The 16,399-nt window shown below is 48.6% G+C and overlaps 1 protein-coding gene across 3 annotated transcripts in view; it reads left to right on the forward strand.

The window, feature by feature from the left end:
* The window catches only part of adar (adenosine deaminase RNA specific), a 70,001-nt gene that overhangs the window by 44,528 nt on the left and 9,074 nt on the right, over positions 1-16,399 (forward strand). For all 3 annotated transcript variants that reach the window (XM_052045970.1, XM_052045969.1, XM_052045971.1), the window contains exons 7-12: positions 3,753-3,906; positions 5,232-5,403; positions 9,067-9,160; positions 11,930-12,049; positions 14,328-14,461; positions 15,743-15,925. In XM_052045970.1, the coding sequence (XP_051901930.1) occupies positions 3,753-3,906; positions 5,232-5,403; positions 9,067-9,160; positions 11,930-12,049; positions 14,328-14,461; positions 15,743-15,925 (857 nt within the window). The remainder of the gene's footprint in view (positions 1-3,752; positions 3,907-5,231; positions 5,404-9,066; positions 9,161-11,929; positions 12,050-14,327; positions 14,462-15,742; positions 15,926-16,399) is intronic.

Genomic DNA, 16,399 nt, shown 5'->3' on the forward strand with positions numbered 1-16,399 from the left:
ACATCTGTTTAATATCCCCTTTATCTTCACTGTTCTAACGACCTCTCCTTCTCCAGTCCTCCACAATCCCATGGAAGACCCCGTTACAGTCCCAGTATATCTCATCGGCCTATAACTTGCACTTGATAATGTTTCCCTGTGGTTTCAGTGAAGTGACTGAGATTTCTGCACTTCCAAATCACCCTGCGTAATTATAGAAACCGCCCTTCCAAAATTGGATTGTGCCTGTAGAGGGGATTCTAAGCTGTATAACACTGAAGGTAAAGCACTCACAGCTCTGCTCACCAGTGAGCAGAACAACTTGAGCTGGTATCGTAAGACATTAGTGTGCGGGTTGCTGTCCTGACTTGGCACTGTGACTAATTTAGCCTTGTGACCAAGCTGTTTGCTCAACACCTGGCGTGGCTGGGAATTGTAGCTGCTTTTGCTACTATTTCTGTGAATATATCATCACCTTGCCACGAAGGTGTGGGGAGAAATTGATCATCCCTTACCATTTAAAGCTCTTCAGCTAAGCTGTAGATTTTGCATTTACTCTAATTCCTAAGCTCTGATCAGTTGGAATCTTGCAGAGAGGAGCCTTTTATCACACAGGCACTTCTGAAGGTTTCTCTGCTCCCATCCCTAAATTCTGACTGTGTCCGGTTGATTTTTAGTTGAAATAGCAATAGAATCTGATTTCATCATTGTTGAGGTAGACGTTCAGAACTGAAGGATGTGTAGTCTGTGTTCACCTCTTCTGTTGCAGTCATTTCCCATTTGATTCATGGATGTTTAAGGCAGCGCAGTTTCCTTATAGGAGGCCATTCAGCCCATTGTCTGTGCTGGATCTTGGAGCAATTCCATACCCCCATTTATTTCCCTGTAACCTATTCTCTCTCGCATGTCCATTAACTCAACAGCACCCACATACACTAAGGGCAATTTACAGCAGCCAATTAACCTACCAGCCAGCGCATGTTTGGGATGTGGGAGGAACTGGGAGCACCCTGGGGGAATCTTATGTGGTCACAGGGAGAATGTGCAAACTTCACACCCTCAGCGCCAGAGGTCAGGATCAAATTGGAGTCACTGGAGCAGTGCCACTCACTCTGTCGTGGGAGGACTGAGTGAAAGCTGTCCAGAACGCCTCTCTTCACTTTCCTCTGGCTCAAGCAGTTATCCACCTTCCCCACAAGGGGTGACAGTAGTATTGGGATTGGTTTATTATTGTCACTTGTACCAAGGTACAGTGAAAAACTTGTCTTGCAAACCGATCGTACAGGTCAATTCATTACACAGTGCAGTTACATTGGGTTAGCACGGAGTGCATTGATGTTGTACAGGTAAAAATAATAACAGTACAGAGTAAAGTGTCACAGCCACAGAGAAAGTGCAGTGCAATAAGGCGCAAGGTCACAACAAGGTAGATCGTGAGGTCATAGTCCATCTCATCGTATAAGGGAACCATTCAATAGTCTTATCACAGTGGGGCAGAAGCTGTCCTTAAGTCTAGTGGTACGTGCCCTCAGGCTTCTGTATCTTCTACCCGATGGAAGAGTGGGTGGGGTCTTTGATTATGTCAGCTGCTTCACCAAGAGCGAGAGGTGTAGACAGAGTCCATGGAGGGGAGGCTGGTTTCTGTGACGTGCTGGGCTGTGTCCACAACTCCCTGCAGTTTCTTCCGGTCCTGGGCAGAGCAGTTGCTGTACCAAGCCGTGATACATCCAGATAGGATGCTTTCTGTGGTACATTGGTAAAAGTTGGTGAGAGTCAAAGGGGACAAAACGAATTTCTTTAGCCCCCTGAGGAAGTAGAGGTGCTGGTGAGCTTTCTTGGCTGTGGCATCTACGTGATTTGACCAGGACAGGCTGTTGGTAATGTTCACTCCCAGGAACTTGAAGCTCTCAACCCTCTTGACCTCAGCACCATTGATGTAGACAGGTGCATGTACACCGCCCCCATTCCTGAAGTCAATGACCAGCTCTTTTATTTTGTTGACATTGAGGGAAAGGTTGTTGTCATGACACCATGTCTCCCCTGTGGTAAGGCATTCTGTGTTGTGTTCCAGCAACTGACTGACTCCAGCAGGTTCTTGAGGCTCTCCAATCATCCCAGCCTAACTCTCAGACTAACTCAACCAGGGCTCCCACATTACGTGGGATTTATGGCACTGAACTAGACCACTTCATTCACACAAGCTCTATTCCACCTTACATCATGTTACCCCACGAACACGTTCTGTCCTGTTCCCTCTCATGTCCTCAGCCAGCTTCTCCGGAGGAACGGGATGAGACCACTCTGCTTCATGTGTGATCTGTGACCAGCTCCACCAACGTCCATTTTCTCCCACACCTGCTGACACTTTTGATTGACAAAAAACTCTCATCTTCAGATTTAATATCCATTGCCATTTGCAGATGAGAGTCCCACACTTTTACCACCCACCCTGTGTGCAAGTGTTTCTGAACTTCACTTTTGAATGTTCTGACTCAAATTCCGTCCCCTAATCCCAGATTCCTCAACCAGTGTGAGTCACTCCTCCACTTTGCCTTGTCAGTCATCCTTAAACAGATTTGTGCTATTTGCATCGGCCACTGAAAAGGATGATTAATTCCATTTTCAGAAGTTTCTCCTGAATTAGATTGTCAGATCTATTAGTAATTGTCAGCCTAGTTTTTAAATCCCTCTTGTGTTTATTCTCTTGGACCCTCTTCATAATTTTAAAAGACCTCTATCAGCCTACCTGTTCTAATGCCAAAACGTCAGGCCATGATCAATCATTCCTAACAGTTGTCAGATCTTTATTCTTGATGGTGTTGTGTGATATTGCACATGAAGAGGCACTTGGAGTGAAACATTTGTACATACACTGGGTTAAGGGCAGGAGCAAAGATCTGACAAATGGACATTTTGGGAAAACGTGAAATTGTTCATTTGTCAGAAAGAAGAATACAGTAAATTGAAGAAATGGTGAGAGATTGGAGCACTGAGGTGCCGAGGGATCTGGGTGCACAGTGTATGACTCACAAATGGCTACTATGCAAGTACAGCAAGTAATTGGGATTGGTTACAGAATATTATTGTTTATTGCAAAGAGAAAATTGTCAAAGTAGGGAGATGATGCTTCTGTTGCACAGGGCACCGGTAACCCCACATCTGGAGTTCTGTACACAGAGCTGATCTCCTTATTTAAACCAGGATGTCACTGCATTGGAAGCAGTTCTGAGAAGGTTTACAAGCCTGATAGCTGGACTGGGTTGCCTTATGAGGAAAGGTTGGATAGGGTTGGTTTGTATCTGCTAGAGTTTAGAAGACAGAGTGAGGACTTCATTGAAGCCCATGAAATGGTTTTGACAGCATGGATGTGAAAAGAACATTTCCTCTTGTGGGAGAATCTAGAGCTGGGAGCGCAGGGGACTCCCATTTACAGCATAAGATGAGGCCAGTGTTTTTCTGAGGTTTGTGAATCTTTGAAACGCTCTTCCTCAAAGTGTGACAGAAGAATCTTTGAATATATTTCAGGCAGAGGTAAGTAGATTTGTGATAAGGGTGGTGAAAGGTTACCAGGGGTACACAGAAATGACAGACCCCATCGCCATCATCCTTTTAAATGACGGGAGGGTCACTCGTAGTTTGTTGGTATGAGTTACCTGTGAAATCTCACTGCAAGGTTCGGAGAGGAGACGTGGATCAGGCTGCGTTTTGCCACTTAATCTTGCTCTACACACTTGCGAGTGAGCTGAGAGATGTCTCACTTCACTGTGCCACAGGTTTACGTACCAGGCGAAGGTCGGGGGCCGCTGGTTCCCTCCGGTGAGTTCGAGCAGCAAGAAGCAGGCGAAGCAGGAGGCGGCAGACGCCGCGCTTCGCGTTCTCATTGGCGAGGGCGAGAAGGCAGCACGGACGGGAGAATTCACCTCCGAGGTAGGTACCTCAGGACCGTGTGGTTTATTGGGCCGTGCATTGAGACTCGTGGTCCACTGTAATTAGTCCCACAGAGTGTAAGGGGGTCATGCCAAATTTCTTTAGCCTCCCTCTGGTGGGCTTTCTTGGCCGTAGCATCTACTTGGTTGGATCAGACAGGCTATGAGCAGGTAGTGCTGAGGAAGCAGGGAGTCTGCAGAAGGACTTGGACAGGTTGGGAGAATGGGCAAAGAAGTGGCAGATGGAATACAGTGCAGGGAAGTGTACGGTCATGCACTTTGGTAGAGGCAATAAATGTGTAGAGTATTTTCTAAATGGGGAGAGAATTCAGAAATCGGAGGTGCAAAGGGACTGGGGAGTCCCAGTGCAGGATTCCTTAAAGGTTAACTTGCAGGTTGAGTCGGTAGTAAGGAAGGCAAATGCAACACTAGCATTCATTTCCAGAGGACTAGAATATAAAAGCAAGGATGTAATGCTGAGGCTTTATAAGGTGTTGGTCAGACCACATTTGGAGTATTCTGAGCAGTTTTGGGTCCCATATCTAAGGAAGAATGTGTTGGTGTTGGAGAGGGTCCAGAGGAGGTTTATGAGAATGATCCTGGGGATGAAAGGGTTAGAGCAGCTCTGATGACTCTGAGCCTGTACTTGCTGGAGTTTAGAAGGATAAGGGGGATCTCATTGAAACCTACTGAACATTGAAAGGCCTGGATAGAGTGGACATTGGAGAGGATGTTTCCAGTAGTGGGAGAGTTTAGGACCAGAGGGCACAGCCTCAGAATGGAAGGGCGTCCCTTTAGAACAGAGATGAGGAGGAATTTCTTCAGCCAGAGGGCGGTGAATCTGTGGAATTCATTGCCACAGACGGCTGTGGAGGCCAAGTCATTGGGTGTATTTAAAGCAGAGGTTGATAGGTTCTTGATTAGTAAGGGCGTCAAAGGTTACGGGGAGAAGGCAGGAGAATGGGGTTGAGAGGGGAAAATAAAATAAATCAGCCATGATCGAAAGGTGGAGCAGACTCGATGGGCCAAATGGCCCAATTCTGCTCCCATGTCTTACGGTCTTTTATGGACCAAACACAAACAAGTGGGACCAGCTCAGATGGGGATCTGGGTCTGCATGGACCAGTTGGGCCGAAGGGCTTGTCTCCATGGTCTATTGATTAAGGTCGGTGAATGTGCAACAGTATTTTCCATAAATGCTTGGTCAGGTATAGGATCAGTGATTGGTTTCAGGCTGATGTATCGGCTCGGGTTGTGTCAGGGTTTAATTTTATACCCAAGCGGACCTCCACCCTGCATGCTGTGATTCTCCCTGCTGTTTTCCAGCTGCCTATGTCTGGCGGAACGATACATGACCAGATCGCCATGCTCAGCCACCAGTGCTTCAACAATCTGACCGCCCGCATCCAGCACACCCTGCTGGGTCGCAAGATTCTGGCAGCCATCATCATGAAGAAGGGAGAGGATGACCTGGGGACCACCGTCAGCCTGGGCACAGGTACGTCATCGTGGGAGGCTGTGTGAATGAAAGGGGACTGCACTGCAGGTGTACTGGCCCACCATGGTACCGAACCACGCAGACCTGCGAGGCCTGAGACTCCCTGCTGTGCACAGTAGGTCCCGGTAACCCTGGGCTCCAGATGTAAGACATCAGCCTCTCCTGCCTTTGGCTCCCTGTTCCGCACATCAACTCTTGCTCTGCTTCCCAAGGGCAAATTATCCGCTGTCCCTTACTGTGAAGGACCAGAAACCTTACACCAGCAGGAACTGATGCTGATGGGGACAGGGCATTGATTTGCAGAGACCGATGTAATGTGACAGTAGCAGCTGGGGGGAGCTCTGCACTGAATGCACTTGAACCGCCAAGGTATAGAACGTTATGGACAAGTGCTGGTAAATGGAATTAGTATAGATGGGTACTTGATGTCAGAGTGCTGAAGGGGCTGTTTCTGCACTGATATCTGAGATACTAGAATTATTTCCACTGGAGAGCTGAAGGCTGATGATTTAATTCATTAATATTTAAAATACTGAAGAGTTTTGATAAAATAAGTGAGGTGGGACACATTCAATGATCTTGAATGGTAGAGTAGGCTTGAAGAGTTGCATAACTGGCACCTTCTCTTATGTTCGCTGTCTGTAAGGAGTTTGTACATTCTCCCTGTGTCTGCGTGGGTTTCCTCCGGGTGCTCCGGTTTCCTCCCACATTCCAAAGACATACGGGTTAGGAAGTTGTGGGCATGCTATGTTGGTGCCGGAAGCGTGGCAACACCTGCGGGCTGCACCCAGAACACTCTACGCAAAAAGATGCATTTCACTGTGTTTTGATGTACATGTGACTAATAAAGATATCTTATCTTATCCTCTGTTTGGGGAGTTGGTGATGATATATCAATTTTAAAAGGGGTACTGGGAGGGACAAGTAGTTATTGCTGGGGCAAGGAAGGCTTTGCCTCAGAGTCCTTGTGACACAAGCAACTGGATCTTTTGAAGAACGATTGAAGAGGTAAAGAGTCAGCTTCAGAAAGGACCTGCACAGCCATGATGGGTCGACTGGCAGACTCCTGTGCAATTAATCTGGAGCTTCCCTTGTAGCTGAGTTCATCCCACCATTCACTGTATTCAGTCTGCTTCCTTGGGGGGCTGTGGATTTTGTACAGAAGACATTAGATTAAGTTGGGGAAGTGTGTGACAGCGTGAGTTTGATGGACGAGGACCTGGGGAGGGATTGTTGGTGTATTTATGCATGTGTTTGATATTTGCCTGCTTCAGATCCTTCCCTTAGGAAACTAGCTGGTAGCTCAGCAATTTTACCGGAAGTCACACTCTCTGATAATGCTTTTAAATAAAGCACAACTTTTGGAAATCTGCTGAACAAGGGTCACATTTAGAGCTGAACGCTAAGTAAGTCACACCAAACTCGCCAGTGTTGCTAATTCAGGCACAAACACACTGTTGTAGCTGAGCACAAGTTGGTGCGGGAGAATCGCTTACTGTCAGTATTAGATTCCCAGTGTCAGCATCAACACTGCTGGGTCAAGGAGAGCAGGAGTTGGACACAGAACAAAGCTCCCTCTACACTGTCCCATCATACAGTCCCAGGGTCAGGCACAGAGTGAAGTTCCCTCTGCACCGTCCCATCGCACACTCCCAGGGTCAAACACAGAGTGAAGTTCCCTCTGTACTGTCCCATCGCACACTCCCAGGGTCAGGCACAGAGTGAAGCTCCCTCCACACCATCCCATCACACACTCCCAGGGTCAAACACAGAGTGAAGTTCCCTCTGCACCGTCCCATCACACACTCCCAGGGTCAGATACAGAGTGAAGTTCCCTCTGCACCGTCCCATCACACACTCCCAGGGTCAGATACAGAGTGAAGCTCACTCTACACCATCCCATCACATGCTTCCAGTGCAGGAACAGCAGAGGGGTGAAAAATTGCAACACAATGAGGCTATGCAGCCCACCCTGTCTGTGCCAGTTGAAAAAGAGCTATCCAATCCAATCCCATCCCATCAGGAGTTACCTGAAGGATTTACTTGTGTGACTTGCTGCTGTTTGGCACGAGTACAGATGGACCAGCATTTGATAAAATTTTCTAGCATGATTAAACTTCTGCATTTCTAACAAAGCTAGCTATGTCACTCCCTGACACATTCCAAGGAGGAAGAGGGAAATGCGATGGGGAGGGTGGGGGGGAACAGTATGGATGGAGTAAAGCTCCCTCCTCGAGTCCCTCGGTTTCCACCTTGGCAACGTGCCGTATTTCTTTAGCCTTAAGTAATGTTTCTGGTTCAGGCCCTTCAGAACTGATTGTTTCTCTTGCTGTAGATGCTGCCTGACCTGTGAAGTTTTTCCGTTTTATTTCAGATTTCCAGCATTTGTATTTGATGGGATTAGGCACAAACAGAATGGTGTCTTGTGCTGTTACTGATTCTTTTATCCTGTAATAACTCAATGTTGGAAACATTCAGTAGGTCAGGCAACAGGTGGAGAGTTGATTACTTCTCATTAAACTCCTTCAGAACGTTTCCTTCAGCAACCAAAGTACTGTCTTCAGGCCCACCAGAGAGGCCATTTTGTCAGCTCCTCCACGGCATTTCTCTCACTCTTTGTGGCCACACGGAACAGGGTAAAAATCTTTGTATCAGTGTGACACAGCCATCATCAAAACAGCCAGGAGGAGTCTGTAAGTGCACGTTAGAACTCCTGTTGCACTGAAACACACTTCCAGTTAACTACAGAAATCATCCACAAGAAGGGAACGGAGTTTAGAATATCAGTAGTTACATCATGTCAACTGGGTTAGTTAACACTTTCTCAGTCTCTAACTACATCAGCTGACATGCTGAATAATAGGGAGTCATCTGTGTTAAAACAACAGGGATTCATTGAATTGCGAATCACCAGAAAACAAGAGCACTCCTTGAGTCCTATTTTTTCCTGATATTTTGTGTTTGCTTTTTCTACACTGCCTTTGATTTAGGGTGGATTTCTGCTGGAGAATCCCTGGAGAGTTATTTAACCCTTGCCTCTGATTAACACAGGGACACTCCACAGAACCAGGGCAAAAATCTTGCTGAGACAGCTCAGGTTCATGCAAGGTCTGGACTGCTTCTTACCAGGAAGCAGTTTGGAGTGGGCACCTCCTCCCTGAGTAAGGGAGGGTTGGTTGTGTAGGGAGAGGGGGACAACAAAATGCAGACTCTGCTGTGATTACTGTCCACTTCTTGTGTGTGGAGCTGACACATTCAAACTGGGCCTTGGTCCTCTTCCATTGTTACTTAACCCTTCTGACAGCTCAGGTACTATGACAGGAAAAATGTTGTGGTACCATGGGGAGGTAGGTACCTGTAACTCTATTCCAGCAAGACTCAAGCTGCGAGGTTGTGGGTTGGATTGGGGAGGCTGGACATGAGTTCACCAGAGAGCTTTATTCATTTTTCAATGTTAGTAAGCAAATGGAGGATAATTTTCAACAATCTTTGGTTGTGGTGCACCTGATCTCAGGTGGTGTTACCTGTGTGTCCCCATGCTGGGAGGTGACGGTTACTGGTATATTTGCTGCCTATTCGTTGGCTGAAAGTTGGCCTCTTTTCCTCTGTTAGCAATGCCAGAGTTCACCATGGTGACGTTGATGTGCTCTTGCTTCCTGGCAGGTAACCGATGTGTTAAAGGGGAAGAGCTGAGTCTTAAAGGAGAGACTGTTAACGACTGTCATGCTGAGATCATCTCGCGGAGGTGCTTCATAAGGTAAATTTCAATGCACAAAGGAGAGAGGAGGGGAGGTTCTGGTGTGGCCTTCTGGGTTGATGGGCTAATTGGGCAGATCCCATTTTTGATCCCTAGCTGCACCTAAGAGATGACTTAGTAGGTCCTAAAGTAGTAGAGCAGTAGGAAGCTAGTCAGCCCCTGGAATCTCAGGTTTTGAAGAGACCACAAATAGTTTTCCATGTCCCTCGTATCCTCCCTGCCAGCTAGTGCATTCAAACCTAATCACTTTTGTTAAATAGACTGTTTTCCTTGTCTCCTCTGCGTCTTTTAAACCACCAGTAACTTGTCTCCTCAATCAGGTGATGTACAACGTCCCAGAATGTGAGGGACAGGCTGGATGGATTTTTTTTCCCTCTTCGCTGTTCCCGCGTTCCTAACCTCAGTACCGTAAAGTGCTTGCAGTGTGGCAGGATTTGCTCTGCAGTAATTGACAGGACATCACGGCTCCAACCAGGCATCCCATTCCCTTGGTCATAAGTTTGGACTTCAACACTTGGTCACGCACTGATGTGAAGCGCAGGGTGTTTTAAATGCTCAATACCTGCAGTATTGTACCCCAGCTTCAGGAGAGAGTGGGCATGCAGCATGGACAGAGCTGCACTTTGTGCTGGTGGTGGGCAGCCTCCCCTTGCTGCAGAGGCAAAGGGCACGAGATGTATCTTTTTTGAAGGTTATATTCAACCCATCCCGTGGAGAACTGGCTTCACATCCTTGCTTTGTTTACATTGCTGTGGCAATGGTTGTTTGCCTATATAAAGTTGCCAGAACTCAGCACGTCACCAAGGATCAGTGTTGAGGCTTTGGGGTTTTGAGTTGGATGCTGTCACCTCCCCAAATCTTAGTGCTGCACTGGAATCCAACTGAACGGGAGCCGAGGTCTGGCAGAATGGGAGCCAAAGTCCGGCAGAACCGGAGCCAAGATCCGGTGGAACCGGAGCCGAGGTCCTGCTCTGATAAAGTAAAGTGAATTAAGGGGCTCCATTCCATTTGGAGGGGAAGCTGGAGGTGGTGGGGCTCCCTGCGAACCTTCCTTGTGGTAGAAGTGTCAGGTTTGGGAGAAGGTGCAAAGGAATGTCAGCCTGAGCGACGTGGTGACGAATCCAGATTTCAGCGATATTTTCCAGGGTGGAGACATGGCATTTCTTGCTGAAACAACAGATCCTTGCGGGGTTTGACGAAATACTTGTTCGCTGATAGAAATGTTGCACTGAGCGGAGGATAATTTTCCGTCCTCCTTTCTTGCTCCCTCCACAACATGTAATTAAAGTTGGCCTCATCTCCAACGGGCGTGCAACCAAATCCCTGCAGGTCCCTTATTGAATTCTCCCACGAGGATCCTGCACTGTTATATACCATCTGCAGTACAGATAACCTTGAGTCGCCTTCAAGGCCTTTCAAAGTATGTCTCCCTCTGCTCTTGTAGCCCCGTGCAGCGCTCCCCTAACCGATTCGAATTCTGACATTTAAAGAAATTGATTCTGTCCCCCACCTCCTTCTGTACTGGATTTGTGATCAGGAGCTGTGATTGTCGATCTGGGGAGGAGTTGAGGAAAGGTAGGGGGGTGGTGGCAGTGTCTCCCTGGAACAGATGGTTCCTGATCAGCATGCTATTTCTCAGCATCCCAAAAAGAAGCAGTGCAGTGTTCTGGTTGTGACAGCTTTCTGGGGTCATTCGGTGCTGGGGGGTTAGTAGGATGAGCCATGGCAGGCACAGACTGCATAACACTGGTGTAAAGGATTAATTACAGAAATGAATGCAATGCAGTGAAGTCATCAATGACACTGTTATCCAGCAGCTTGCTATGGTGGCTTTTAATCCCTTGAGCAAGATGGAATGGATGTTAATCTTCAGTGTAATATTCCCCCTTCACAATTTATTTTCCTCTATTCCTGCATTTAATACACGCTTGCTCTCAGTATCCTGCCCAGAAAACTTCTAACCCGACGTGCCCCGCACGTACTGACCCGATGTGTCCATGCGTGCTGACATCTGTAGCTCTTTCCCCATCCCACCTCGCCTTTGTGCTGTAAATATTGACACATGTATCGGCGGGTGGGGGGGGTGCCTGGAGATATCAATGCGCTCCTGGCCCTTGCTTCCCCAGCACTCTTCCCCCCGCGACCCCACCAACACCTCACAGAGGCTGACACAAGCCTGAGACTCCACCCTCCCCTTCCCCACCCCCCCATCCCACGTAGATATAGAAGAACTCCCGGAGACTCCCCTCTCGTAGAGGCTGACCCATTCCCATGACTCGCCTTCCCCCATGTAAACTCCAGGGGAGAGCCTTGCACATGCTGATACCTCATCCACCCCCTGCAGGTATCACCAGTAGCTGTAACACATTCCTGAGGACCACCTCTCCCCCTGTAGGCAGTGACACCCTCACTGGGCTCTCGAGGAACAAGCCCATGTCTCTGTCATTGCTTTCTGTCACTGTCCTAGGGCTGCGTGGTCTCACAGCCCCCTGATGTAAGGCAGTGTGGACTCCAGTCTTGTGCTGAGTAACTGCCTCCTCTGGGCAGTGCTGGCCTCTGGTAAACTGAGCAGGAATTTGTCAGGGAAAATGTTGAGGGGGAGGCTCACAGAGTAATATTTGTAATCTATAAATTAACGAGGAGTGGGGAATCCTTCAGTAATTAAATACATTTGGAAGAACGCGTTGGATCCACCAACCTCCATGACGGTTGCGGTATCAGGTGGGGGAATTGGTCCATAGGTTGATTCGTTGTTTTCTCCCACTGCAGATTTCTGTACAGTGAACTGTTGAAGTATAACCCTGGGTCTCCAGGTGACAGTCTTTTCATACCAGCTCAAGACAACAGGTTACAGATTAAACCAGGAGTAACATTTCATCTCTACATCAGGTCAGTTCAATTTCATCCCCAACCTCCCACACCCCACCCCACCCCACCCCACCCCTTCCTGTCTGCCCTCTACCACAGACATCCGCAGTGTTTGCGGGGGAGATGACAAATAGCATGGGTGTTGTTCGCTGTGGTGATGGTTCGCAGGTTACAATCAGGAAGAAGGACTAGCTTCCCACAACCCCAGCACGTCCCAAAACTCTCTACGCGCACTGACGTACTTTAGAGCATGCAGACATTGAAGAAGTGAGGGTAAACAGCTGGCTCCCACACACAGCAATATCGCGGTGGATGATCTGTGTAACCCACAGAAATTGGTATTGGAGAATGGGTTACAGGGAAATAAGTGGGATTGATGGGAATGCTCTAAGAGCTGGCATATTTGTGATGGGCCAGAAGGCCTCCTGTGTCAGAGGAAAGTATGAGAAATCTTATATCCATTAACTTGGAATTGGTTTATTATTGTCACAGGTACCAAGATATGGTGAGAAGCTTTTGTCTGTGTGCCATTCGGACAGATCATTCTGTGCATAAGTACATTGAGGGAGTCAAAAGTAACAGATTGCAGAATATAGTGTTACAGTTACAGAGAAAGTGTAGTGCAGGTAGATGAATAAAATGCAAGGGCCGCGACGAGTTGGATTGAGAGATCAAGAGTTTGTCTTTTAGTGTATGAGAAGTCCATTCAAAGTTCTGCTAACAGTGGGGTAGAAGCTGTGCGTGAGCCCGGTGGTTTGTGCTCTCAAACTTTTGTGTTGCTGCCCAATGGGAGGGGGGAGAAGAGAGAATGTCCGGGGTGGGTGGGATCTTTGATTATGTTGGCTGCTTTCCCAAGGCAGTGGGAAGTGTAGACAGAGTCCGTGCAGGGGAGGCTGGTGTCTGTGATGGACTGGGCTGTGTCCACAACTCTCTGCAGTTTCTTGCGGTCCTGGGCAGAGCAGTTGCCGTACCAAGCTGTGATGCATCCGGATCAGATGCTTTCTGTGGTGCATCAATGAAAATTGGTGAGGGTCATTGGAGACTTGCTGAATTTGCTTGACCTCCTGAGGAAATCGAGGCATTGGTGTGCTTCCTTGAAATGCTCAGATGAACATGGTCCCAGGCCACTGCTCTTCTAATGCAGCTGTGAGATCTTTTAGCTCTGCCCAGTAGGGTGGATAGGCCTCTGATGGACCTCTGACGGTGCACAGTGAGGGCCGGATAACGGTGCGGGGCTCGAACCCACGACCTTCTTGCACAAAAGCAAGACTTACCCACCGAGAACAGGCTGGCGCAAAATGGGAGCAAGAAAGGAGGGCTGGAGGGGAATTGGAAAATGGTCTGAGTGGAAGGAGGACAAAATTAATGGGCTGACGCACTAATTACAGCAAGGCCGAGGGTGCTGGTGAGAAGGTGGAGTGGGCATTGATGTATCAGCAGGCCAGGCATGTTCTTCACTCCTGGTTATTCTCACACTCTCCTGTTTACACCAACGGTGCTGAGGTAGAGATGGTTGGCAGCTTCAAGTTCCTAGGAGTGAACATCACCAACAACCTGTCCTGGTCCAACCACGTAGATGCCACGGCCAAGAAAGCTCACCAGTGCCTCTACTTCCTCAGGAGGCCAAGGAAATACGGCATGTCTCTGTTAACCCTCACTAATTTTTATCGATGCACCACAGAAAGCATCCTATCCTGATGCATCACGGCTTGGTACGGCAACCACTCTGCCTGGAACCGCAAGGAACCGCAGAGAGTTGTGGACACAGCTCAGCACATCACGGAAACCAGCCTCCCCTCCATGGATTTTGTATCTTCTCCCGTCCCATCGGGGAGAAGTTACAAAAGCCTGAAAGCACATACCACCAGGCTCAAGGACAGCTTCTATCCTGCTGTTATAAGACTATTGAACGGACCTCTCGTACAATAAGATGGACTCTTGAACTCACAATCTACCTCGTTATGGCCTTGCACCTTATTGTCTGCCTGCACTGCATTTTCTCTGTAACTGTAACACTTTATTCTGCATTCTGTTATTGCTTCCCCCTTGTACTACCTCGATGTACCCCGATGTGATGAAATGGTCTAATGGATGGCAGGCAAAACAACGTTTTTCACTGTATCTCAGTACGTGTGACAGTAGTAAAGGTGAAAATGCCCACCAGCACCAAAGGAATGCCACGGCAGCATTAATTTTACAGAGGCTGCTGTGGGTTTCTTGCAGAGGGTTTTTTTAAATGCTTGGAGATGTGGAAGACTTTCTACCCCTCATCCTGTCCCTCTTGCCGTTGTTTTCCCAGCACTGCCCCATGCGGAGATGGCGCCCTGTTTGACAAGTCGTGCAGCGAGCCGCCAACCAAAGAAGGAGATGACTCGCATCACCCGCTGTTTGAGAACACGAAGCAGGGCAAGCTGCGTACCAAGGTGGAGAACGGTGAGTCCACGCCCTGCCCATCGGGAACCGCGCACCCTCGCATGCTGGGACTGGGTGCACTGAGGCAGCCTGGTGCTGCGTCTTACGGCACTCAGGCACTCGGTTGTAAGGATCTCGTTGATCTCCAGAGAATCTCAGCTCTGACCCAGGCCAGACTGAAGCAGAAGAAAATGACTCTTGTGCAGTGGGGATGATGTGTGTCGGAACTGGGCAAGTTTGAGTGTCTGGGGTAAGATACATCCAGCAAAGGGAGTTCCTCTCTAACCTGTGGTGTCCCTGCCCTGGGAATGTGTGACAGGACAGTGTAGAGGGAGCTTTACTCTGTGTCTAACCTGTGGTGTCCCGGCCCTGGGAATGTGTGATGGGACAGTGCAGAGGGAGCTTTACTCTGTGTCTAACCTGTGGTGTCCCGGCCCTGGGAATGTGTGACAGGACAGTGCAGAGGGAGCTTTACTGTGTGTCTAACCTGTGGTGTCCCGGCCCTGGGAATGTGTGACAGGACAGTGTAGAGGGAGATTTACTCTGTGTCTAACCTGTGGTGTCCCGGCCCTGGGAATGTGTGATGGGACAGTGTAGAGGGAGCTTTACTGTGTGTCTAACCTGTGGTGACCCTGCCCTGGGAATGTGTGATGGGACAGTGTAGAGGGAGATTTACTCTGTGTCTAACCTGTGGTGACCCTGGGAATGTCGGGCAGGATAATGTAGAAGGAACTTTACTTTGTGATTAACCTTGAGGGTGATTGATGGGACAGTGTAGAGGGAGCTTTACTCTGAATCTAACCAATAATGTCCCTAACCTGGTACTGTCTGATAGGATTGGGTACAGGAAGCTGGATTCTGTAGATAAATGTGCTTGATGCTAATACCAGGTAAAAGGTGAAATGTTCCCTATCTATCGGGGCATCAGTTTTACCAAAGCCAAACCTTGGTATAGTATACAGACGTCCATGTCTGCAGCACCCACCATTGAAGACTTCCTAGTGTTATCAGAGCAGAGCTGACCAAGTTACCTCACTGGGCATAGTGCCTGAGGGGGCTACGACCGGCCTGGGTGCATGGTTTGCAGGTGATTACACCTGTTCCGTCAGTTGCCCACAGACGCCATCGTTGGATGAGTGTGTGATTAGATGGTGGCGTTGGTTCTGTTGACCAAGGCTGTGCTTGGAGGGGTAATTGGCTCTTCCTGGCAAGTCTTGGCTTCCACAGTGAGATACTTCTCACTGAGATACATCGTGCGCGAGGCCGTTGGGCATTCTTACCCACTCTTCCTTTGGCCTCCAGGTGAAGGTACCATCCCAGTGGAGTCAAGTGACATCGTCCCGACGTGGGACGGGATTCAGCACGGTGAGCGGCTCCGCACCATGTCCTGTAGCGACAAGATCCTTCGCTGGAACGTGCTGGGCCTTCAGGGGGCACTGTTGTCCCACTTCATCCATCCCGTCTATCTCAGTTCCATTACCCTGGGTGAGCACATCAAGTTCAAGTTTATTGTCATGGCCTTATGTACCCAGGGTATAAATGCCATGAAGATCAGCTTTTGTGGTAGCAGCACAGTACGTGATAAACATGACAAACATAAGTCAACATGAACTTAAATTAACATGTTGCGTATAACACATGACAAAATAAACATAAGGACACTGGTGCAAGTTGAGAAAGAGAAATCCAGTCCAAGGCAGTGTTGGGGGCTTCAGGTGGGCTCAAGTACCCGACGGCAGTGGGGAAGAAGCTGTTGTTGAACCTTGAGGTATGGGGTCTTCAGGCCCCTGTACCTCCTGCCTGACAGCAGCATCGAGAATAGGGATGGTGGGGGTCCCTGATGATGTACGTTGCCTTTCTGAGACGTCGCCTGTTGTAGATGTCCTGGGTGGTGGGGAGAGCCGTACCCCTGATGGAACTGGATGGGTGCCACCGCTCTGTGCAGCCTCGTGCCTTCCT

Source organism: Pristis pectinata, chromosome 40 (genome assembly GCF_009764475.1).
Source record: "Pristis pectinata isolate sPriPec2 chromosome 40, sPriPec2.1.pri, whole genome shotgun sequence".
Classification (NCBI taxonomy): domain Eukaryota; kingdom Metazoa; phylum Chordata; class Chondrichthyes; order Rhinopristiformes; family Pristidae; genus Pristis; species Pristis pectinata.